At 34.6% G+C, this 27,152-nt stretch overlaps 1 protein-coding gene across 1 annotated transcript in view; it reads left to right on the forward strand.

Moving 5' to 3' along the window:
* LOC127831268 (alpha-(1,6)-fucosyltransferase-like) overlaps positions 1–27,152 on the forward strand; it is a 108,624-nt gene that overhangs the window by 58,316 nt on the left and 23,156 nt on the right. The window contains exons 8-10 of the mRNA XM_052356248.1: positions 8,102–8,245; positions 9,075–9,100; positions 10,263–10,411. Coding sequence (XP_052212208.1) covers positions 8,102–8,245; positions 9,075–9,100; positions 10,263–10,411 — 319 coding nt within the window. The remainder of the gene's footprint in view (positions 1–8,101; positions 8,246–9,074; positions 9,101–10,262; positions 10,412–27,152) is intronic.

The raw sequence follows: 27,152 nt of genomic DNA on the forward strand, positions 1-27,152 counted from the left end.
ACTGCCATGCGTTTTTCACATACCCTGACGACGATTTATACATGTTAAGAAAGTTACAATGCTATAAAAAAAAGCTCTGGTAGACTCATGTCCGAAAAAACCTGCTCTGTGAATCAACAGTCTGCAATACCTTCGTCAATTTAATATAGATCAAAACAGTATCGCCGAATTATGTTCGAGTTCATTTCAATCTGTTTATGTTCATACCTGGCGTATTAACTATTATTTTAAAAACGTATTCTGCTTCATCTGCAACCATGATAAGTTACCAAACAAAAAGTGTGTTTTAGATTCCATAAATCCTTTGGAAGGTCTTTCAAATCAAAAGTTCATTACGCTTATTAAATGGATGCACACCGTTTCTGATGTGGATGAAGTGCCATTTTCAGCTTATGAAGTAAAGGTATTTCATGAAAAATTATATATATTAATAAATATAATTTCATCTTTTAATTTGTTGATCATCGTAGCAAATTACTTTAGCAAATTCAGAATCGTAGGATTTGTTTATAGTTCAACACTTATTGTTTTATTACACTTACGAAGAGTAAATCAAGTGTTCATTGAGAACTATTCTGGTTTTCGTAAATTGTTCACATTTCTACACTCCTATTTACATATATTATTGAAATTGTCGTTTTGTTTTCAGAACAAGAACAAAACCTGGTTGATACATTGCCCTGTTGGCCAAAAACGCAACCTCATGGGTGAATGCATTTTCGAACTACCAAAATGGCTCGCACTAACGGTTGGGTTTTTCGTAAAACTGATTATAGCTGAGCCGATTCGTTTACCAAATGAAACGTCCAAGGAAGATATTCAACAATTCTTCGAGGACATTGAATTTTACATTGAGACATCGATGAACATTGAAATTATATCTGAGTACGCCAACTTCATTACGGAATCAGATTCTGTCATCATAGACTATTTTGCTATCGTTTTTCATGCATCAAGCGAAATCACTCCATCCGTATTGATGAGTCAAATGAACCAGTTTCTTAAATCAAAATGGCTCGTCCGATTAAACAATACATCGATACTATGTAAACAAGAGCTAATGTCCCAAAGTGTTCGAAGTTTGTCTCACCTTCATGAAATACAAACAAAGCACGATCTCAAATTTCTAGAACGATTGTATAACTTAGTAATTATTGACAATCGGAACCCGAACTACCGGAAAATGCAGATGAATAAAATGCTTCTTCTAGGTAAAATATTTTTATGTCTTTTGGTTGAATTTGCTGAAGATGAAATTTTAATGTATGATGGATATTTGATATACATCGCAGAGTATGCAAAGTATTTTGGCGACATGGAATTTATGACCACCATCGATTTCACTGGTAAAGGTACATTCAAAGTGTGTTTGGATGACACACTATTCAAAGATTTTAAACAATTTGTTTTGGATAACAGGGCCATAAACGCGACCTATCAAAACACGTTTATGCTCACAATTTCGTGTATGATAAACCTTGCACTACATTACAACAACTGACTAGACATTGTTCAGCTGCAAATACATGATAGAGCATTATAAGGCAAGGCAATTGTGTTGGCCCTGTGCAATCGCGACTTTGATAAACAAAGAATTTAACCCTTTGCATGCTGGGAAATTTGTCGTCTGCTAAATGTCGTCTGCTGAATTTCCAAAATCAGCATTTTCTTCGATTTTTTTTTTAAAGAATACTATCAGAATAGCAAACAGTTTGGATCCTGATGAGACGCCACGTTCTGTGCCGTCTCATCTATATCCAAACTGTTTGCAAAGGCCTTTAACATTTGGTTCCAGCGCTGAAAGGGTTAAATAACACAACAATTGAAATGAGGTTTGAACGTTGATAGTTTGCCGCCAGGTGATTTCGAGAGGTTAAATGTTTACGTTCAACAAATTATTATAAAGCTAATCATCCTCTGTTCTGCAATACTTGGATGGAATAATGTGCTTGATAAAATTACGAATACGTTAACAATATTCAATTTTATTCATTTGTCTAATTTTTAACAGTTGCAATAGAATTGCTGTGTAAGTTAACTCCTCATTTGATTCTTTTAACGTAACGCTGTTCATCTACTGTCATGCTTCATGAAATGTCTAACCAAATAGTATGGTCATGTAAATGCCATAGACGCAATGCCTATATTATATCAACGAACATCTTAAAACCCTTAACATATTGGTAAGTATGGTAGCACTGGATCCCGTAGAAATTATCGGTTACAAACGTGAATGGTCTATACTAGGTTACGACGCACTCTGTATGCCTCTGTATAGCTGTTTTTCCAGAATATTGCATTGCTGTGGCTTATTTTTTATCATTTTTGCTTTTAAACGTTTTTTAAATTTATTTTTACCGTGCATTTTACACCTATGTAAATATATCTACAAATGATCTACCTCAATATCGTATACATGTGTTTTGTTCATTTACAAATATGTTGTAAAACATGCTAAAACTTATTCTGATTTCAATCTCAGTATCGTATGTGTTGTAATCATTTACAAATATGTTGTTAAACATGCTAACTCTTATTCTGATGTCAATCTCAGTATCGTATGTGTTGTGATCATTTATAAATACGTTGCTATACATGTTAACTCTTATTCTGATGTAAATCTCAGTTTCGTATCTGTTGTGATCCTTTACAAATATGTTGTTATACATGCTAACTCTTATTCTGATGTCAATCTCATTATCGTATGTGTTGTGATCATTTACAAATATGTTGTTATACATGCTAACTCTTCTTCTGATTTCAATCTCAGTTTCGTATTTGTTGTGATCATTTACAAATATGTGGTTATACATGCTAACGCTTATTCTGATTAAAATAAATATGCGTTAGAATATCATTGTGTTTAATCTATGATAAGTTTTCACAAAGATAATTCTTCAATTTTAACTAGTATGCATTTTGCATGATATGTCATAAGTAAAAACAGCCTTTAGAGATCTACCAAAACAATAAGCTTCAAAAGACAATTATGAAAAGACACCGGACTTTTATCATATTAGATTGAAGTAAGATTAGTTGATTATAAACAATTCTTAACAATGTCATGTTTTAACACGCAGTTCAATGTAACCGTTTATTAAAGGAAACGCATTTGGAAAAAATTCGCTCCCAATTATTGTTTCTCATATGATAAATGATTTTTGAAAAATTCTATAAAATCACATTCATGTAAATTTTTTGTACGTGATATGTTCTTAATGGTTTAATTACTACTTTTGCTTAACCAAGCCACAAGCAAGAGCATATTATTTGTTGGAGATTTCATAACTTTAAAGTACATAATTTGCTATCTCATTGAATCTGGTACTCTGTTAAAGAATAACACAATTGCATGTGATGTTGTGTTGAAAAACAAATTAAAAAATAAAAAGAAACAAGAGCTACGTTTTTGAAACACAATGCTCCCAGTGCGATTTGAAGTCCCCCGGCAGATATTCTGGAGAAAACAAAGTCCCTAACTTGGCCATAAATCAATGGACCAGAACGAACATCACCCTTCATCGGTTAGTCATTGTTCGTAGGCACACATACCAAAAATCAGCTCAATATCTGAAAGCATTGCCGAAAATAAACTCAGAAAAAAGTCCAAAGCCCATAACTACGAAAAACATCAATAGACCGGAACGATTTTTCACTTCTTCTGTAGCTAATGAAGCTAGACTAATATACAAAAAAAATAAGCTCATTATCTGAAAGCTTGGTTAAAAAACTCTCCGGAAAACGGTTATTATAGAAAAATATAATTCCAAGGCTCATAACTTTGCCAAAAATCAATGGACCGGAACACATTTCACACTTCATTTGTAGGCTTTCAAGGTAAACCTACATACCAAAATTCAGCTCAATAGCTGAATGCGTTAAAACATCCGGAAAACAGTAGCCCATCACTGCGCCAAAAATCAATGGACCAGAACGAATTACAAACTTCATCTGTAGGTCATGTGGGGAGACTCACGTACAAAAAAAATCAGCTAAATATTTAAAAGCGTTGCGTAAAAAACCGCCAGAAAAAGGTTATTATAGAGAAAATTTTACAAGTCCAAAGCCAGTAACTTAACCATTAATCAATGGACCGGAACAAAATTCTCTCTTCATCCGTACGGCGTTTATATAAAGACTCGCATACCAACAAAAATGATCGTGTTTGTTATCTGTTTGTTTTTTCTCTGCAATCAACATATCACTATCAATTGAGTATACAAGTTGGAATTAAACAATACCATGCAAAAACAACAACTAATTATTTTAAAAATTATGTAAAGTTAGACCTCAATAAAACGCTACAAAACTTCATTATTCAACATGTATTTACTGTTTAATAAATAAGTACGACTAATTATTTCAAATTAGTCTTTTGAGGAAACTTCATACTGTTGTTCATATGTTTAACAATATACATTACTCATTAGGTACATCAATCAAACACTAAGTGTATGATAGCTTACAGGTGTGAAAGCAGGAATATGATTGCAAGTTTGTGTCCCCTAACCCTCTGGGGGGTGGGGTGGGGAAATGACAACTTGTTCAACCACGCAGGGCATGAAAGAGCATGCGGGACGTGGTCATTGAGGGTGGATGACGTTTTTTGAACCTCAGGAGGAACAGCTGAGTAGATGAGGAAGCTCCTGAAACTCAGAATACGACGATGAGCCAGAGAAGTCCTCTGTTACAACACCCATTGACCACTTAGAACTGTTCAGCGTACTACATTATATGTTTAATGCCTGGCAACAAAAGTGCATAGCCGGTTCAAACAAGTCAACAGCCAAACCATCCTCTGAATCCAAGGGTCTAATTCTATTAGTTAGTTCTGCCATTTGTTCATGGTCAATGGGTGTTGTAACAGAGGAAACCTCTAGCTCATCGTCATTTGCTGAGGCTACAGAAGCTTCCTCATCTACTCCATAGTGCTCCTCTGAGACACTCAGTTGCTCCTCTTGAGGTTCAAAGAGCATGTCATCAACCCCCTCGATGATCAAGTCCTGCATGCTCTATCATGTTCTGCAGATAAAGCTGGGTGGGTGTTCTGTCCCCCTCCTCACTCAGTCTGGTGCAGTTCCATCCGCCACGGAAGCGGTCTAAGGCCCGCTGAATGAGTGGAACATACACAAGGTGTAAGCACCACATGCGTACTTCCGAGCTCAGGTCCAAGCGACCCGTCTCCTCTAGATGTTGGAAGAGCTGGTGGAATACATTGGTACATGCGGAATACATGTCCCTCCAGAGCCGCTCGATCCTCTGGTTGAGAACGCTCTTCCCAGTAATGAAGGATCCACGACCAGGGCCTCGATAGGAGATCATGAAGGCTCCAACACCTGTGTTTTCCAGACCGTTATCTGATCTAACTCTGGAAGGTACACCATACTGCCTGATACCATTTATGAAGGCTTTCGTCATCGTGGTTGCACGGTTGTTGGTGGAAACCTTCAGGATGACACACAGTCTCGAGTATCCGTCAATCCCACCGTGGACGACAAAGCCCCATCTGAAGATAAATAATATAAAATGACAGTAATATGTTATAGCGACATTTGCATGTTGCATAATAAATTGCAACATATAAACATGATAGTCATTACATATTAATTCACTAATGATTTATTTTATGCCTTTTGCTGCTTCAGTGGAAATGTGTGGCTTTAAATGTTAAACACAAATATCTCTCTTTACAGCACCAATAATAATTACTACCTATCTAAGAATTTATACCAGCATATAACATAGCTTTTTGCTATCAGATAAAAGACGTATAGAAGATGATTATTTTATAATCTAGGTAAAAATTAAATATATTAATTAGGCATGTCAAATCCATAACTAGTCAACCTGTTTTGGTACATGTATTTCATTGTTAACCAATTGTCATCATTCCTCGTAAATACAATAAAAAGTAAAGTAGGATATGCAAATATACCCTGTCTGCTTGATTGACTTGAATCTGTATTATCTCATCGATTAAAAAATGTTTGGTACTAAGTTTTATTGATTTTGTTGGACACTTACACCATGATTTAAAATTCATTCTTTATTATATACATTTGGAATCCTAAAAAGGATTTAAATATTGCAATACTCCACATCCAAGAGTTGAAAAATGAAGGTGTTGATGCTTCCAAGCCTGCTTTGTTGGAAGTTTGGAGAACAAAACTTGAGAATATTACTCTTGTATTTTCCTTTACAATAACCTTGCAATACTCAATATTTCTAATGGAGGACTTACTTTTTTTAGCTAAAATAGGCCCCATTCCCACAGCAATATTTATTTTTTCCCCCATATTTAATACAAAATTCTTTCTTCACTTAAGCAAATTGATTGCCATAGACTCGAACTTGTCAAGTTGTACAACACAGTCTTGAAACTAAATAAAATTGTAATACCTGCATAAGGTGTTTCATATTAGCAGATTGTGGCTAACTGGTAAACAAATACGTTATATGACCTATGCCTAATTTAACCCATTATCACTTAGATACGTATTTTGACCCATGTGTAGTCTCTTAGAAAGTTACATTTAATTACAATATCTTTTTTAATGTATTCAAGTTTTAAAGTCTTCATTTCCAACCCTAAGATACTGATGAGCAGAAGGCTGTTTTGGTTTTATGCTGTTTGCACAAAGTGATTTTCTCTTTTCTTCTGAGTGGGAAATGGTTATGCAACGTTAACTGTTTTACCTGATTAACTTCAGGTTTCCATCAATATGCCACAATGAATTTGGTGCCGCAACCTTGTAGACCCGTCGTCTAATGGAATGACACCATCTCAAAGCCACTGCTGCGGCATCAACTCGTATGAGTCTGTCAGCAACTCTGTCTCTGAACAATATGTCCTCGGCTCTGCAGCAGGTCTTGAACCATTCTCTGACCAAGGGACGGTTTCCTTTGGGTCACTTCTCGTACACGATCATCTAATGCATCATTTGACAGCACCGAGTATGTCTGCCTTAGCTTTAGACCAAAGGATCTGAAACAAATTCAGCTGGTTTTCTAGCATGTGTATCATGCAAATTGCATTTGAATAATGATAGAAACAATCATCACTTTAGCATTGTTGAACAACTAGCCCAAATCTGTATGCATTAAAAAAAACAGATTACAATACCCACTAGCTCGATTATATGAATCTGAAAATTGTAATAGCCAAAATAGCATATTATATAATGAGTAACATATATTGAGTGCTGGGAAATTTTGTCAGAAATGGGTGGATATATACTTCTTTGCAAGGGGAATGGGTCCTTATTTCAGCCCAAAATATCCTGGTCTATATAAAACGATTTTCGTGTCCCATTATTTCGATTAGAATTTTATTTTGAATTCTCTTTTTTATTTCTTGTTTTTAAAAATTCGAAGCAATTACCCCGGTATGTGCAAATCAAACCACTATCAAATCTGTGTCTTAAAACAATCACAAGCTACATGTATGATGACAAATACCTATACCTTGCAGTGACACAGGCCTTCATATTATCTGGGAAAATTGTGAAATGAAGGGTGCTTACAGGTAATTAATATAAATTTCTACGGTTACTGGAGAAACTCCATCTACATTTACATCTACATCGTACGGTGCTGCCGTCAAACTTGACAATTATGCGACGGGTGGTGAGAAGATAAAGTAAGAAATGGAAAGTAGTAAGAAGAGTTTGATATTTAAATGTCAGAAGGACAGTACAGATGCGTCCCAAGCTACGTTTCATCCATCTACCTCATGCCTCTCCGGCTACGATGGCCGCGGAGAGGATTGAACCTCAACCGGCACAGCCATGAGGGGTCATTGGGGTTTACTTTGTAGCTGGCGCTGACGACTTGATTAGAAACTTAAGTTTGCTAGTCCCTGCTTGAAGGATATCAAGTCAGGGGATTCTGCAACAGCGGCTGGTAGGCTGTTCCAGGTCGGTATAATACCGGGGGAAAAGCTATGCCTGTAGTAGGATGTCGATGTGGAGAACTTGATGTCATGGCTTGATCGGGTTCTGCTTGAGCCTGGGGAGAGGTATTTTGCTGCTGGGATGTCTATGAGATTGTTTGATATCTTGTAGATCATCGTCAGCTGGGCCTTTGTCCTCCGTGACTTCAGGGTTTCCCATTGCAGGTGATCAAGCATGGATGTGACGCTGCTAGTGTTATGGTAGCGGTTCGTCACATACCTGGCTGCCCTTCTCTGGACCATCTCCAGATCGTGAGTCTGGTCCTTCTGGTATGGGTTCCAGACCATGCTGCAGTATTCTAGGTTTGGACGAACGAGTGAAAAGTAGACAGCACTTTCTACATTCTCGTTGTCAATCCTTAAATTTCTGCGGAGGAATCCCAGCGTGCTGTTTCCTTTCCGTGTTACGTTCTGGATGTGAGGCTTCCAGGACATGTCTTTCGTCAGTTCCACTCCGAGGTACTTTGACGTCTCTTCACTGGCAAGTATTTGGCCTTAGAGGGTGTAGGTGTGCAGTATTGGAGATCGTTTTCTGTGGACTCGCAGGATGCTGCACTCCTCTGGGTGGAATGACATTCCCCAGAGTTTCTCCCATTGCCACAACCGATGGAGGTCTTCCTGCAGATGGTCGCAGTCGCTATCTGATTCTATTTGTCTGTAGACCACGCAGTCGTCCGCAAACAGTCTTGTCTTGGATGAAACTCGAAGGGGGAGGTCGTTTATAAATACCAGGAAGAGGATCGGTCCAAGCACACTCCCCTGAGGCACTCCGCTGACTACAGGGGCAGGATCTGAGGTAGCACCATCTACAACAACTCGCTGCGTTCTGTCGGTCAGGAAGGCTTTAATCCATTCCAACGTCTGGCCGCGTATAATGTAGTGGTGCAGTTTTGTCAGCAGATGCTTGTGGGGGACCTTGTCGAACGCCTTACTGAAGTCCAGGATGGCTAGGTCGTGTTGTTTACCTTTGTCTAAGGACTTCAGTAGTTCATCTGACAAGGTTAGGAGTTGTGTTTCGCAGCTCCGCCGCATTCTGAAACCATGTTGGCAGTCGGTAAGGATGTTGTTACTGTCCAGGTGTCCCATGACATTGCTGACAATGATGTGCTCTAACATCTTGCAGCATATACAAGTGAGTGACACAGGGCGGTAGTTGCTCGCTTTATACCTGCCCCCCTTCTTGAATATGGCTGAAACTGTTGCTGTCTTCCATAAATCTGGAATTGAGCCTGTTGTTAGGCATATCTGGTATATGTAGCCAAGGTACGGAGCACATTCATTTCATGTTAATATTTCTTTCAAATTTCAAATATTATGAACTATACCTAAGACTTCGCTTGACCGATGAGTCAGACACATGCAGAAGATCTGCCATTTGTCGTCTTGTAAAACCAGCTTCAATTAAGAATTCCAGCTGTTCTCGAGATATGACATACACAGGACGACCTCTTGTCCTCTGTTGATTGGCAGAACAGAACCTGGCCGATGGAACAGAGGAACTAAAATCAGAAAAAAACACTTTTAACTATTAATTAGCAATGCTCCTTAATCATATGTCAGCGTTTGTTCCCAATTACCTGGAACCGGACCTATTCCAATTATTGCAAATTAAGAAAAATCCCAATCAATACAAAAAAACTCGAAAAATGCTGATATATAAATGTTGTCAACGACGTTTAAAAGTTCGCATGAAATGCTCTTGAATAAATCCAATTAAATCCAGTTTTTTGCCCCTTCATGGTATCTTATTTACACAATTTGTTAATTTATTGGGGTCCAGAAAGGCCAAAAACCAAAAAGAACACATACGAAAAAGGCTGAATACCAAAAGGGCTACAAACATACCACAAAGGCAGAAAAATGGTTTTGGGTTTTGATTTTCTGCCTTTCTGGATCTCAATCATGCCCATCCTCTATATTGATTCACGTATGCATACTCATGATAATGTAGTGTTTCCTTCTGCAAAAATATTTCCATTGACAGTAAACATTCAGATTAAAAAACAACATTTGTTTGTTACAGAATTTTAATATGCTAATGCAAAGTGGATCTAGAAAGAAGGATACATTTTGTATCTGAAATTTAAACACAACAGCTGATTTAACTAGTTCGGTGTTTAAAACAAAAAAATGTCTACTGTATTCCTGTAAATTTACATGCTTGAAAGTATTTTGTAAACACACAGGAATGTAAATACAGTCTAGCTTACAATAGAATTGTTACTTCCATATGACCTTTCTTAATCCAATTTAATAAGTTTAACATTTAAAACAATACAGTGTGTTTTCTTATGTTAAAATAACTGTCCAGTTACCCAAACTACACCTTTGTGAGCGACAATGAGGTCTCAAGGACGGCAGGCCTGGGCGATTGTTTCACGAATGCCTCCTTACATGGTCTTATCCTCGACATTTACCTGATTTCGCGATACCGTTTTATCGTCTGTACCTTCATCAAATGTAAGTTTTTACACACGGAGTGAACAGCATGTAAACATACCGTTAAGAACTTTATTTTTGTAAAACGTTAAGTTATTGAAATACATAAGCAAACATCTTAAGTGTTTTTTTGCAGTTAGTGCGGATATCTTTAATTTAAGAATAAATCATTAAATACGTCTGAAATCGGTGACAATCTTTCACTTTGAAGGCAGCATATCCATGAACATTCAAATCAAATCAAATCAAATTTTATTTTAAGTCGGTACATGTGTAACAAAGAAACATTAGCTATGAATAGCTATTAACCGACATTTACAATAATAGCAATAAATAACATGCATATTTAAAACAAACATCAGCATTAAATGATACATAATCAATCCTATAGACTTTTAAGACATGAGGTATTTAAAACAAATATATTCATGCAGAGGCAAAATTTAAATAACTGGCAGACTACAAACATCACAAATACAATTGGCAGAAATAATACATTAAATTAAAATTTGTGTTGAAGTTGCTGATCTTGACCTAGGTCTAAAAACTGCAATAAAACAAAATCAATAAGAAACTGAATAGGAAAATAAGCACAAAAGTGCGACAAATAAGACAATTCTAAAAAACATATATCCCCCAAATCAGATTTGGAAAGAACTGATCAGCAACTTCCTCACAAGTGCATAACACACATTAGAATATATTTCATAGTTAAGACATGAAAAGCAGCAAATACATGCACACAAATTAGGCAAAAACAAAAGTACTCACGCTCTTAGGGTTATAGAGACTGGAAAGGGATGATAACTACACATACAAACAAAGCAAACAGAAGAAAGCAAGGAAAATGCAAGCAAAAATAAATAAAAGCAGTACAAATAAAACTAAATGCAAACAAAACTACAACTAAATTTAGTAAATAAATAAGGCTATGAAGCTGCGGAACAGCAAGAACAAGCGCAACTCTCTCCACTCCATGCGCTGACCAGACTTCGGAAGCAATTGTAGTTCGATTGGTCTCTGAAGTTTTGCGGTAGAGAATTCCAAAGCCTGGCCGCGCTGAAGCGGAAAGAGCTAATGCCGTATCTTGTGGTCCTTACCTTAGGTATAACAGCAGTATTGGAGTACCTGAAAGAATATGAAGTCTGTTTAACAGTTAACAGGTCATGTAAGTATGAAGGTGTGTCTCTATGTATTATTTTGAAAGATTCTAAAGCTATAGATCTTAAGCGACGTACATTCAACGATGGTAATTTAGATTTGGATAATAGTTCACAATAGGTAGAAGTATAATCCGAGTAGATGAAACGGAGTGCACGCTCTTGTATTTTTTCAATTTTTTTAGTGTTGACTTTGCCACAGAAATGCCATGGATCATTTACAAATGAATTTTTTGCCAAGAACACAGTCTTATTAGATAAAGTTATTTTGATGTTTTTCACATTGTCATAAGCAGCATAAAAAATGTCTTTAATGTAATATTTGAAATTCTTATGAATAATTGTTTAAAAACATATTTGAAATAAGCACCACTTACCGGTGTATTAACAATCATTAACGTTAAATTGTGAGACTCAAGAGATCCTGTAAGTTGATTAATGTGAAAAAACATTGAAACGTTAATACAATATAAATTCAAGAACACTTATATAGCGCAAACAATATTTGACAAAACTTCATTGCGCTGTAAACAATTCCATCACTGAAAAAGCTTATTGGTAATACAAATGCAACATATATGCGTTCCAAGTTTTGTTTTTAACTGGAATTCGATTTGAGAGCTTTCCACCACTTGGGTCCAATAACTTCTATCAATCTTTCAGATAGTTTTGTTTGAGTCCTTGGGATATTGAAGTTATTATCATTAATTGATCTTAGTTGATCCCCAGTTGTGATCAGCACTCTGATATATATTAAAGCGGTTCCACATTAGTTCTAAACATGAGCACGAGTAAGATTACATGTGCATGTATAGGGTACCAGTGCAGTAACCTTAAGATCTCCTTTATCGGTTGATCATGCGAAGCAAAAATCGGCGTCAATTCTGGCTGCTCGATTTTGAATTCTCTGCAGTCAGTTGAACTAATTTTTATTTTCACTGAAAAGTCTAGATGAGAATGCATTAGGAAGTGCACAAGGACCTTTGCATATTTTTGTGATAAATGCCTTCTAACTATTTTGAGTTTTTTTTATTGCGAACTAGCGATTTGAAATTTTCTTGTGATTTGCAGCTCAAAACATAAAGTGTTATTCATTTGTACACTTAGGTCTTGACGATGATACATAGAGAATAACAGGTTACTGCCTGATCGTTTAGTAAAATATCAGGCGAGGCTACGAATAAAATAACGCCGAGGCTTGCCGAGCCGTTATTTTATTCGTGCCGAGCCTGATATATTACAAAACGATCAGGCAGTAACCTGTTTTTCTGTTTATCATACTGACACCACTCACTCCAAAGAAATAATGAAAAATAATCGCTACGCCTTGGAGCCGCTGCATTCGTTAATCGCGTATGAATCTTTTTAAAAATAGCATTGTTCCGCAGTACGAAAAGTAGCGCTATTTAATGTAATTTAATAAGGCTGTTTCTTTCTCTTTCTACTTTAATTCGGCAAAAAAACGTTAAGCATCACTAATTAATTATACAAAATGAAAGCATATATTATACATTTTAAAGGCGAAACTTGATAACCGTTGTTACATGTCAAGGCCAGTGCAGTCGCTCACGACAGTCACGTCTTCGCAGTGTGTCAACACGTGTAAAGAACTGAATGATGTTTTTTATTAGAATGTGGAATATATACTGCGCGTTTGATTTACTGTGGTGATAGTGCGTAGATATTGAGGTTCTGCACGTTAAGTACACCTCCAAAAACAACATTTATTGGATTACGGCCAGGAAACTGTGCTTGTGGAACTGCCGTGTGGGTGGGGAGAGAAATGTTCATTTCGGGAGTGTTGACAGAAGTGCATGAAACAGATGGAGATTCAGTAGAACATGATGCCAAAAGGTTTGAACATCTTTGTGTGTTTGTTCGGAAATTTCTGCAATGATGAACAATCTCGGTTGGACAATACTTGAATCCAGACGTCAAACAGCCAAAGTTGTCATGATGTACAGGATCGTTAACAACTTAATGAGTGGGCATCAACGCCAGAAGTGTACTTATACCAGCAGGAGTGCACACCAGAGGCCATGCACACCGCTAAATAGTGCCATTTACCACCGTTAACGCCTACCAGTTTTCCTTTTTTTCAAACTGAAAAACGCCTCTGGAATGGTCTCCCAGAACAGGTGGTCACTTCCCCGTCCATAGGTGTCTTCAAGACTAGGATGGGAGAGCTATATAAATAACTCTGGACATTAACCGAGAGATAGAGATTTCTCTGTAATTGATTATTGACTGTACGTTTTTGTGTCCTGTTATTTGCATGATTTCGGTGGATGCGATATTGGAATCCCTTAGTTTTTGAACAAGGTGTTTTCTTGCAGAATGATAACTTATGTTTTTTGTTTTTTCAAAACTGGCCTCGATTGCCATAGTTTTCAACATCTTGGCAATTTTTTTCATCAAGTTTCTGCCGTAGGATACCACTGATCAGAACTGTCAGTTGAGGGCACGGTTCTTGTTGCCAGGTAGAATTGGCTATCATCAGTGCTGAAGCTGGGGGGCCTTTTATCACTGTACTGTTTGTAAATGTAAATAGGGTACCTATTTCCTAACTGTGGGGAGGAAAACATCTTAGAATGAATTGTTCTGGCATCTGATGCATCTGCTCCAATGCGGGTCTTTGTCTGCCGTTCATTGAACTCCAGAAATTCATTTCCTGAAGCATCTGTCTTGAGTTTGACATCACCCTATCTTAAAAAATGTGTATAATAATCGGAAGTTGTTTCATTATCTTTCAGTAAGTATTCAGGACTGTTCATGTAAAATTCAAGATGTTTGAGGATAAACAAATGATTAATTTGGTGTAATACGGGATTAAAGATATGCATTCCCAACAATTTATCAAATTTTAGACTCTCATTTTTAGCACTGAAAGTCTGTCATTTAATAATTTAGATAACCTTAAATGGTAATGCTCATGGGTTCCTCGTAGGGAGTTGTTTAACCAAATCGTATTCAGGAGTGAGTTTGGCGTTGTTGCACCCAAAATGTTGTCTGTGTAGAGTTTTTGTATTTCTTTGTCAGATAATGCGGAAACCTTAATAATAATTAATTATTTAAAATTAAATCATTATTTAATGCATATGACATTGGGTTTTTTTTGTACCCTTATCTGAAATAGAAACAATTAATACATGCAATTAAGTATATAATCAATACAATATATGTATGCATTCAAATGAAATACACATTAATAATGACTAGCGTTGCATGGCGGTGTGAATATTACTCGCAATAAGTTATTTTAATAAATAACTAATAAACACAACCGTAACCGTCAGATGTCTTAAATAACAATACAAACAATTGACAGATAAAATAAATAAAAGATTCAAATAAGTTACCTGCATGAATATAAAATGTCCTACACAAATAATATAATGTTTCAATCAAAGATTGAATGGCTGTCTGAAGCAACCTTCAGCAAACAACTGAATAAAGGAGGGAAAGTGTATGATTGGTTGTTACGTGCATGTGCTAAATAAGATTAAATTCAACTATATATTAACTATAAAATAACTAAGACTACAGACTTTATATCAGAGCTACATAAAACTACTCGACATGAATAACGAATAACTTACTAACGATAAATATGAATGTATACCCTGTGACACTTTCATTTGATTATTTAACATTTACATTTATCGCGATTATACATTAAGCCGTAAAATTATTGTTTTTCTTTTCTTTGCATTTTCATTTAAAGAACATGAAAGTTTATCTGGCTATTAATTTGTTGTTTCGTTTTATTGTGAAATGAAAGTTCATTTGCATATTGTTTACTCATTTTAAATGTTATCACGATTATTGTATGACTGCATTGGACGTGAACATTTGTGTTGTGAGTTTACTGGCTTTCAAAAAGACGGCCACTTAGTATTAAAACTCTATTCAAACATCAAACTGGTTAGATCATTTTTGTTGAGTTCACGATCGTAAATATCGATGCTCCATGCATGCGTGCTGACATGTGTGCGTGCGTGTGTCTGTCGTAGTTTGTCTGGACCGTTACTTTGTCATTAATCATGCAATTATAAAATAACTACAAATAGTAAGCATCTTTACTCTTGCGACAATTTGTCATTTGTGATACGCGTCCTTCAGCCTCAAAGGTAAAGGTCACACCAAAAGGTCAATTGTATTTTTTTCCCATTTACTAGCTTTTCCGGACTGTATCTTCGTCATTTATCGCGCAATTATGAAATAAAAAAAGTCTGTACAGAATGTAACTTTATCATTCATCATTTCATTTTTATATTCACTACCTAACTTGTTAACCGATGCTCTATGTGTTACTTCCTAATTGCTCAAGGTCTCACATTATAAACAAAAAACTGCTGGTCTATATTGTTTTTTCATCATTCATGTGTTACCCCTTAATTGTTGCTCTTGTTTTCATGTGTTTGTCGCTTATTCAGAACATTATTTTTTTTATTATTAAGTGTATTGCATATTTATTTATGCAGTTTTTTTATTGATGTTTTACAGATAACCCCTCATGCATAATACATATCAAATGCCCTGTGCTTTGTACACACTTATTACGGCTGAATTTGCAGAATATAAAACAAAACGCGAATATCAATTACATTTATGTAAAATGTATACATGCTCATACAAGACATATATTGTATTTAACATAAGTTCGTTCCCATGATTGATAATATTTAACATACTAAAAAGACACCAATAGTGTGTCTATAAAATTACCAAAAGTGTCTGCTTTAATTCGATTATTTAACACAAACATTTACCCCTAATATCCATCTAGCCGTCAAATTATTGTTTACTTTCTTTGCATTTTCATTTCAAGAGCATGAAAGTTCATTTGGCTATTTTATTGTTGTTTCGTTTTAGTTTGAAATGAAAGTTAATTTGAATTGTGTGTTTTCATTTAATTTGCTATCACAATTATTGTAAGACTGTTTTGTCCTGTGAGTTTACTGGTCTTCAATAAGACGGCCACTTAATTTGTATTTTTTTCCCATTCAACAGCTTTTCCAGACTGTAACTTCGACATTCATCGTGCATTTTGAAACAATTTTCCACAAATTTCCATACGCAGAATACGATGTGTCATCTTTTAAAATCTTATTAACTCCTTCAAAGGTCACGGTAAATTTTGAATTAAAACAGTCTGTACAGAATGTAACCTTATCATTCATCATTTTATAGTCATTTACATCACTTGTTAACCGTGTTTGCACGTACAACTATGTGTTACTTCTAATTTCTCAAAGTCTCACATTATCAATAATGCCCATAAAACTGCTTCGTGTGTCACCCTTTAATTGTTGCTCTTGTTTTCATTTGTTTTTCGCTTATTCAGAACATTAAATGTTTATTATGAATTATATTGAATTGCATATTTATGTTTACAATGTTATTGATGTTTTTACATAAAACAAATTAAGGCATAATACATTTCAAATTTCCTGTGATTTGTACACACTTATTACTTCTGAATTTGCAGAATATAAAACAAAAAGTGAATATCAATTACATATATATTTAAAATTTATACGTGCACTTAGAAGGCATATACTGCATTTAACATTAGTTTGTTCTCTCCACGATTGAAATGTATTGAATGTATTTCCTTAAGACGCGGTTTTCATTCCACACGCATTAGATGCCTGGCATTTATTGTGCCATGAAATTGTGTCACAAGATTTGTGCCAATGATATCTTGATTGAGTTTGAAAATGATTCCAATTGGAGAAAAAACATGGCTGCTAGGGGGGGGGGCATTTTTCCTTATATGGCTATAGTTAAACCTTATAAACACTCTAGAGTCTATATTATTGTCTGATCTTCATGAAACTTGGTTAGAAGATTTGTCCAAATGATATCTTTGACGAGTTCAAAAATGGTTTCAGTTGATTGCATAATACTGCCGCCAGGGGGAAGGGCTTTTTCCTTACATGGCTATATTAAAACCTTGCTAACACTCTAAACTCCACATTTATTGTCCAATCTTCATGAAAATTGGTCTGAAGATTTGTCCAAAAGATATCTTGGCCGATGTTCGAAAATGTTTCAGGTTGGTTGAAAAACATGACTGCCTGGGGGCCCGGCATTTTTCGTTGTATGGTTATAGTAAAAACTTGTTAACACTCTAAATGTCACATTTATTGTTCAATCATCATGAAACTTGGTCAGAACAAGTTCGGACCGCCGATCATTGGCGTTCAATAAATGCTGCTAAATGAACGATTATTGACATTGACAAATGTTCGATGTACACACTTCATGATGGAAATAAAGCTCACGTTAATGTCAGTGTGATTTTCTTCCGGCATTTAGTTATGTGCACATTTAAGTGTAAACATTATGACCGCTTATGTAAGCTTTGCGGTTGTAACATCAAGTAAACAAATCTCATTTAGCGGCCTTGTTGCTTTTTTTCAAATATTTAAGAATATCTTCATGCAGGTAATGAATTGAAATACAATGGTTAGATAGTATCATTTGGCTATAAACATCGCGAGAAACGTGTTTTCTCATTATTAGATTCTACATCTACGAATTTTTCTCAACATGTTTATGTTATGTTTTACTCATCTGGAACCAACATAATAAGTTCGACGCGCCTTTATGGTATATTTAAGTGACTCAGACTTAAAAATTTGTAAAAAAAACATTACTTATGCTTCAAACGGTTTTTCTTAATCAGTATATCGTAGTGCTATGTTAACCAACATAGCACAAAATGTTAGACGTTTTCAACAAAATAAAGACATAATTACCAATACGATTTATTTATAGGAAGCAGTTGCAAGTAATTAAGTCATATCTCGGAATAATTATAGCACATTTAATTACATATAAGATGTCTACTTATCCATATTTATTTTATAAACAAAACAATATGTATCAGATACATTTAAGGCACGGTGATTGTTAACAATATGACAGATGTATTTTTAATTTATTCGATTTCAACCAGAAGGCATTGAAGAGGGAATTTGTATCTTAGGAGGAGCAATTTCAGCACTTATGAGGTCTGTGTGTACGTACTTAGTTGCGCACGTAGAAATAAAGAGGGTCAAAAACAACATGCTATTATTGTAATATCAATTTATTTAATATTTTTAATAATTTACTTTGACTGTTGTGTATTTCATAGAAGTTCGTTGTAGATTCATTTGAAAATATTACCTTTGCAGACATAAAATTTGCAAGAAACTTTATTGTTTTTAACTATGTTTTTTTTCTGTATACGTATGTTACACAATTGCATGCGTTATTTAAGAGCGAACCGTGTCGAGAGGTAACGGGATTTGCAATTTTAATCACATAATCACACTGCATAAGTAAGAAGATAAATACCAATATAAACATGATATCGTTATCTACGTTCATATAAGAAGGTCAACTGCGAAGGAATAAACGTCATGCAATAAGAAAAAGATTGTACTTATAAAAATAAATTATCTACTTCTTAGTTGTGCATATTACAAGTTATTTGTAACAATACGTTCACACGTATTTGAATTTAATCCATTAGCTTCACAAGTTAACATTTTTCTAATACTCGGGTCTTTTTGCTTAAAACATATATTTATCATTATTTCTCAATGTACATACTTTTAGTTTGTGTATACAGTTAATGGTGATGCCATGTATTTTCGTTTTGCCATTTACAGATACACTGATCAGCATATTACCATCGGCTGAGCAGGCACCTTCAATGTTCCTCAGCCTCATATCATATTCAACGATTTCTCGAAAATTCGTAAGTCTGTTTTAGCAGGTTAAGCCTCAACTGACGAAATTCATTTAAAAAATATATCATGGTCGAATATTACAATGTGTAAAAACAAACACAAACAATTGTATAAGAGAAATTTTATTTCAAAAATACATATACATATATACACAATTGAAATAGACCTTTATGGTCCTTGTTCAACATGAGGTTATATCTACATAAATTTACAATTTTGCAACAATCAGTTCTTTTATACATATTATGATGTAATTGTAATATTCATATCAGTGTATAAACAAATTATAAATGTATTTACAAATTTGCTAATCGAGTATGTTCATAAAAACAAAAATATGGTATGTATATGTACACTACTTTATATTTATAAAGAATTTAATTCTAATGAATTACACCATACTCACGTGCAAATTTTATTTTACAGCACTTCTAAATCTTTAATATTTGAATTTGTTTTATTAGAGATTTAAGGCAATTTACAACATCTTTAATTTTATAATAGTTTTATGAATCAAGGCAAAAAGATGTTTTATGGCTGTGGTCACGTATTTCATAATACCAAGTTTTACACGACGTTGTTCATTTGTTACAAATATGACAACAATATCAATTATTGCACTATTTGTTTTCAAGTATTTCTTGTGAACAATTTATTTCAACTAATATTATTTAACAATAGAAGTATATTCACAACAAATACAAAGTAGATAATGTTAAAATGTTCTACACAGCAAACAATAATAACAACCCCTGATAAGTGCTATTAGAATAATCAATTATCGTACCCTATGCTAGCAAAAGAATTAATTACAAAACACACAATGAGCATTTAACACCAACCTCATAATATTGCAATTCCAATTGCAAAGCTTGACTTAACTTAGAGAATGACAACTATAGGATATAACACATCAGACACAAAACTCACAAGCACTGCTTATTAAGGGGTAAGAGTTTTTTTTAATATTCGCTCTGTAAATATATTAATATGCGACAAATCTTTATTGTTTTTCACGGAAAGAAATCGTCAAAAACGAGTCAACGCTCGAACGCACGCATGGGCATCACAACATTATTCAGGCTCCACGTGAGCACCATATGCTCAGATCAGCTAAAATAAGTGATGCATTTACAGACAAAAACACAATATGCAACAGTAATACATAGATAAACATGTATTACTAGCCCACGATATATACCGTTTACACATATATGTTCTTGTTACTCTTAAATTCATTACAGAAGTGAGACATAGTGTTTTGAAATTATGACGACATAAAACCATAGATCTGCAAGCTATATTAAGAATAAAATACAGGTTAATTTCTTTAATACAGGTTAATTTCTTTTAATGAAGTGGCCTTTAACGTAAAAATTGTGTATGTTTTTCAATGATTTACAAGTGTTTTTTTTTTTAAATCTCTTATATGTCGTTTCGAAACCTTTCATCAATTATGCCATACACGAAAGGATTGACTATTGTATAAAGGAAATACAGCCTCAAAAAGAAGAAAAACAGCACATTTTCCTCATCAGGCATCTCATTTAGGACGTTCACCGTCTTAAAGCTTATCAGCACGACGAAAAGAAACATGGTGACTACAAATGTGACTGTTAGGACCAGCATTATTATTGTTTTTTGCTTCAGTCTTTGAAACCTTTCTTCCCTGACTGTTGTTGCACTGATTGCAATGTTATTGGACGTTCGGGTGTCTGAAGTATTCTGCCGTTCGAAAAATGCGATAATGTTTGTTCTTGATCTTTGGATGATACATTGATATTTTATATCCAACATACCTGACTTTCATTTTGACTTGTTCGGCCAACAACATTTTTCGGTAATGAGACCGGTACTACCTTAGAAAAGTCTGGTAAAGAAGTAGGCTGTGTACTGCCAGATACTGATGCAATCTCTGAGACATCTTTTCTTACAGTTTTTAGTTCTGACTCCACATCTTGAGCTTTTGCTGGCCTTTTTTAATTTATTTCTCTGTCGAAACAACGTAATAGATGTTATTGAATTTAGGCAAAGGAGGACTAGCAGTGAAATACCAACAGGGAAAATAAAAACAAAACCTATGCTGAACATGCCCGCGACTTCTTGTGCTAAGTAAGTTTTATCACACACAGACACGTTAACAGAAACAATTATATCTACCGTTTGTTTGTAAGTATATTTTCCCTAGACAAGTGCAACCCACCTTGCTACAGCAGCAGAAATAACTAGGGCTTATATACATAGCTTCATCGCAAGCGGTGTTGTTATCTGCCAGCGGAGCGGTCGGCAAATCTTCCGAACAATCACGAGCAAAAAGAGAATCCAAGTTGATCCCCAAGATGTAAAAACATTAAAGAACGTTTTGGCTTTGCAAATCTAGATATATGGGTTGTCATGCCAATTCAACAAAATGTATATTTCACCCGGGGAAATCGTGATGCAGCTTGTTAAGTCGATGGTAGCCATCATGAGTAAGAAACAGCGGAAGTTCCCTCAATCCCGACGGCGGCCGTATATCACCAAATCAGAACATTTCCGATGATTCCAACCAAAGCTACAATACCTATAAATAGTATCATGGGTAAAATAGCCCGCTGCAGTCGCAAGTTCAGCATTATTGCGATTTGCTTCAAATAATTGTCATTTTCGCTAATTTCCAACGAGTTATTTGTGCTATTCCATAACATGATGAACGCAAATGTAATGAATCTGCGGCTGATAAAACAACAGTCTGAACGATATCCACAGTGATAAGCAGCTCTTTATATATACTTTGACCGCCGTGTTGCATTTCCGGTTCAAGAAACGAGCTACGATGTTCGAGCGGCAAAAGAGCTAACGTGAACAAACATTTGAAATGAGAGCAGTTTCCTACAAAGGTCGCTGAAAAGCAACGGAAGCTGGTACCCATTATACTCGGGTGTCTTGTGATTCCATTGTAAATAATTTCGGTAAAGGTTTACTAAATATGTGTCAACTGATATGGTCGAGTGAGGGTAGAAGATTAAACGGGCATTACTTATAACGGTATGGGTTAAGTAGATAATTTTCTAATGTATCATCATAATAAACACTATTTTCAAATCATTCGCCTCTATTCCTATTGTTTAAAGTGAGTAGTGGGTTTCATCGTCACTTGACATAGTAATTCGAAGTGTTTTAAATTTGATGACAAATATACAGTGTATGTTTATAAGCGATATAACAAATTAATAAGATACCTATATATATGATTTATGATAATAAATTCACGAAAATGTGGATGTTGATTGTCACACGTTGATATTTACAAACTTTATATGGAAATACGGTAACATATATAAAACTTGCGATATTAAAAACCTTGGTTTTCAAATATTATAACTATCCACAGTGTTTATGTACAAAAGATCTGTTTACATAGTAATATAAACAAAATAATTTGGAAATTCAAAAATACATAATCGGTCGCTGAGGGCTCGACATTTCATATTACAAACAAGAGCACCGCATATCGGGTGCCACGCTCGGCTGCGAAAGCTTGTCAGAATTACTTTTTTTAGAGATCACAGTGACCTTGTCCTTTGACCAAGTGACCCAACAAGAGATGTGTTTGTTAGAAACACAATGTCCCCTACTGCGCCGCATTGAAATAACATTTCTATTTATCATTTGGCAGGTATGGAAATCATCTCCCTTTGAAGGTTATTACTTCCTTTGAATTTTGTCCAATCCAACCGGGGGTGGGTGGGGAGGGTCTCACATTCAATTATAACGATGTCAGACATCACTGACAACCAAGGCCTGTGATTTAAAAGAGATCATAGACAGAGTTAATCATGTATCTATGGGTATAAATTCACAGGTATGTAATGAACATCAAAGAAATTATAATCATATCATTTAAAAAAACTTTGACAAATCAATCAGTTGGGTTATAAATCATCAAAATAATAAATCTGTACAGTAACTGTGAAAAGAACTTCAATTCTTGGTAAGGAAATATATAATATGGGATTTATAATTATATAAACTACTTCCCTTGAAAATAATTGTCTTGTAACACATGTCTATTTTTAGTAGCATATGATTAAAAGCCTCTACCGTGACTGTAGATTCACCACTCAAAATGTGCAGCTCCATTAGATACACATGCATGCCAAATATATAAAGTGGCTATGTTCAATATTGAATAATTTTCTCCCTTTTTGAAGCTTATTACTTCCCTTAAATCTGTATTTTTGACCATTGACCGTAAAAGATGACCTTGACCATGACCTGTCACCACAATGTGTTAGTCAGAAACACAATGCCGCCAACTGCGCTGCTTTGATTTATTTAACAAAAATATATACGTGGGTAGGTCAGATAACTATGTCCATTTAAAGCTTAATACTTCCATTGACTTTGTTTTTTTTTTACCCTAGACTTTGAAGGATGATGTTCACCTTGAAATTTTACCACTCAAAATGTGCAGCTCCATGAGATACACATGCATGCCAAATATCAAGGTGCTATCTTCAATATTTAAAAAGTTGTGGCCAATGTTAAGGTTTTAGCACAACGCCAACGGCGGACGGCCCACGGCAGACGACGAGCTGGCTATGACAATAGCTCCAGTTTTCTCCGAAAGCAGCCTCGCTTAAAACTATAATATATATAATGCTCGAACCATTCGTATCATTGTTACAGTGTTTAATTGCTATTGAGTCGGTGATGGTTTAGTAGTGTCGTAGATGTATTGCCCTGGAAACAGATAATTTGTATTAATCTGCCACTATGAATCAATGCACAGTGGAATCAAATGGAATCAGCAGGCCATTGGCTCAATCGTATCGTGACATAGTGATGATCTCGGTGTTGTAATTGAAGTGAGAGCATATACATTTTTGTAACATAAAAAGTACACTTTGATCTATTATATGTCAATAATAATATTTATAATGTTGCTTATTATAATTGCAAAATTGTCTTTAAGAATGATGTACCTGTGTCATTAAATTTCATGATAAATTTTGTCTTTTTTAAACAAATTTAATTGTAAATTTACTCGATGTAAATTTAAATATATAATATCCCACAGATGTAAAATTGTTAAACTCATAATATGGCTTATTTATCAGTTACATAGTGATCAGAATACATTTTGAAAAAGCAGTCACAAATAATACTTCTCAGTCCAAAACCGTTTTATTTACACAAATACAGACAACCACTCACTACTTGTCTGGAATCTAGTCATGAACTGACCTGAGCCTAACCACAGTTTACCACTCCCTTCAAAGCCTTTGCATTGCTAATGTTCATATAATTGACAATATATCCATCGTCTTTTAACGTCTAATAAGGCAAACCCTTTGAACAAACGCCTAATGAACCAGTGTCTTGAACTTCATGCACATATTTAATGACCATGAAATTGTGCTCAAGATGGTTTTTTGTATATATAAGCTTTTATTTCTTCAATAATTACGAAAAGTGGAAGAGTATTTTCTAGTAAACAATGCCAATTACATCATTAATTGGGGAAAATTACTGAACTATTCACCCTATGCATTCAGAAAAATAATAATACTCTGAGCGGAGTGTGACTTCAAACTTAGTGCAATCATGTTAGAGTAGAAAGAGCCTTTTTGTGTTTTATGTTTTTTGCTTTTATTATAAGTATCTCATACTTTGGTGTTTTCCTTATCCTTTGGAGGTAACGAAAGATGTCATTTTACTTTATGATGTATTTCAGTACTTTTATTAAATTAAAGTTTTTTGGTATTTTCTCTCCTGTTCTTTGAATATGGAAAAAGGTTGGAATGCGTTGTTTTCTACAGAATTGTGTATTTGGTTTAACAATAGAGTATAATTATGAAATACGTTTATGTATTGTCCTCGGTGGTAATGAAAAGGTCATAGACCGGACGGACTCGTATGACTTGAAGGAATTAACAAATACAATATTGTTGATTGAGAACCGGCTTTTATTATAAAATGCCATACAAAAAAGATAGAAATAGAACATATTCATTGCAGAAAGACATAAGGCCATCATTTTTTTATTATCTGTTTTACGGGAGCGACCGACCCTATTTTTCGACAAATACAAATAAAAATAAAAGTCACTTTCGTTTTTTTTTATTTACATTTCACCCGCCGACCTAGTATTTTATCTAAAACTATATTTTAAAAAATGCGTAGATTGCCAAAAGTGTTGTTCATAATTTGTTTATACTACGGTTTGTTTCGTTGTGCCAATTTAACTTGTAAAGCGTCAGCGATTTTCATTTGCTATTGCAGACAATACCACACGCTATTACCCGATCGGTGAGTATTTAACAAATGATTTTCATATTGCATTTCCGAAATGGTGGACATTAACATCAACGAGACAAATGTAGCATATTTGAAAATCAAATTAATTAAAAACGGAGCAGAAATAATTTCAATTAGAAAAGATAATCTTTAGAACAGCATTGTTGACATAATGCTAATATTATGTGATACGATATTCAAAATAATAATGAGATTTCGCAGATGATGCAGAGGTGTCACCATCGATAACTTTCGGTGTGTTAAAAAGATTTGGGTAGGTTTAATAAATATGCGTATTTATTAAAATGCATATCCTGTAATATTTTTATGGATAAAAATCAACATCCCGAAAATGTCCAAGAAGTACTACTTTACGTTTCTTTATAATGAACATGAGGACTGAACCACAGGTACTTGCATCAATAATCCCATTCCCCACCCACCCATATATATTCTTTATTTAGAAAAAAGTAAGCAACACATTTTCTGAAGAAAATAACATTGGGTCCCGATGTTCGTATGTCCGTCAAAATCACAAGAAAGTTTTATTAATTTTTCTTGACATGATTATTTTCAAAAATGAGTTATTATTTAGCCGAAATATGATGTTCTATCAACTGTTAATAATGTTTTCATACTGCACGATTTGTACTACAAGGAATGCAAATAAATTTATCACACCTCAGGCTATGTTGATAAATGTGCTCAATCGGCTCTATGTATTTGTCCCAAGGGTTATTTTATCTTCATATTTATATAGCTCTCTCTGTTTATTATATATCCAAAACATGTTATTTCTGTTTCTCCTTAAAATAATACAGACAACACATTCCATAGAAATTTTCGTTTGAACTTAAACTGTGAATAAGAGAGGAACAAAATAATATGTGCAAAAGTTTACACCATTTTATTTTGACAATACTGTGAGTCTTTGACGACAGTTTTAAAATAAAATACTATTTTAAAATATACAATTACATAGTTCATAAGTTGTGTTCTATATATAATTAATCTTGCGAGTAAGTTTTATACAGTCAGCAGAGTAATGCTTCTAGAACAGTGTAAATCCTTGCTACATGTGCTATGTAATTCTTAATACGGCTTTCACTTAAGAAAATGTTCAGTGAAATAAATCTAGGTTTCTAGGTATATTGTGTCTTTTACCTCAATATTTTGTTGGGGCTAATGTGAAGTCAATGGACATGATACAAAACCTACGAAGATTACCGCCATACAATGTAACATACAAAATAATTATCACCTAACCCATGCGTTTTGAGAGAATAATATTGTTTAACTCTTTATTATATAAGTAAATATTAAGCATGTGAAACAAGGACGGGTTATTTTTAACTCCAAATGTATGATTTGATCACACCTAGAAGAAGAAGACACTAACATGTTACACACCAAATATTGAACCCCTGACCCTTGCAGTGTCTGTGTTGTTAGGGATAATCAAAGACATAAATCTATATAAATCAGTTGACCCCTGAAGCGCAAACAGTTTTGACCACGGAGACATGCTTTAAGGAAACTTAGCAAAGAACCACTATATGGTTGGCATGCAAC

The sequence above is a fragment of the Dreissena polymorpha genome, chromosome 5 (genome assembly GCF_020536995.1).
Source record: "Dreissena polymorpha isolate Duluth1 chromosome 5, UMN_Dpol_1.0, whole genome shotgun sequence".
Taxonomy (NCBI): Eukaryota; Metazoa; Mollusca; class Bivalvia; order Myida; family Dreissenidae; genus Dreissena; species Dreissena polymorpha.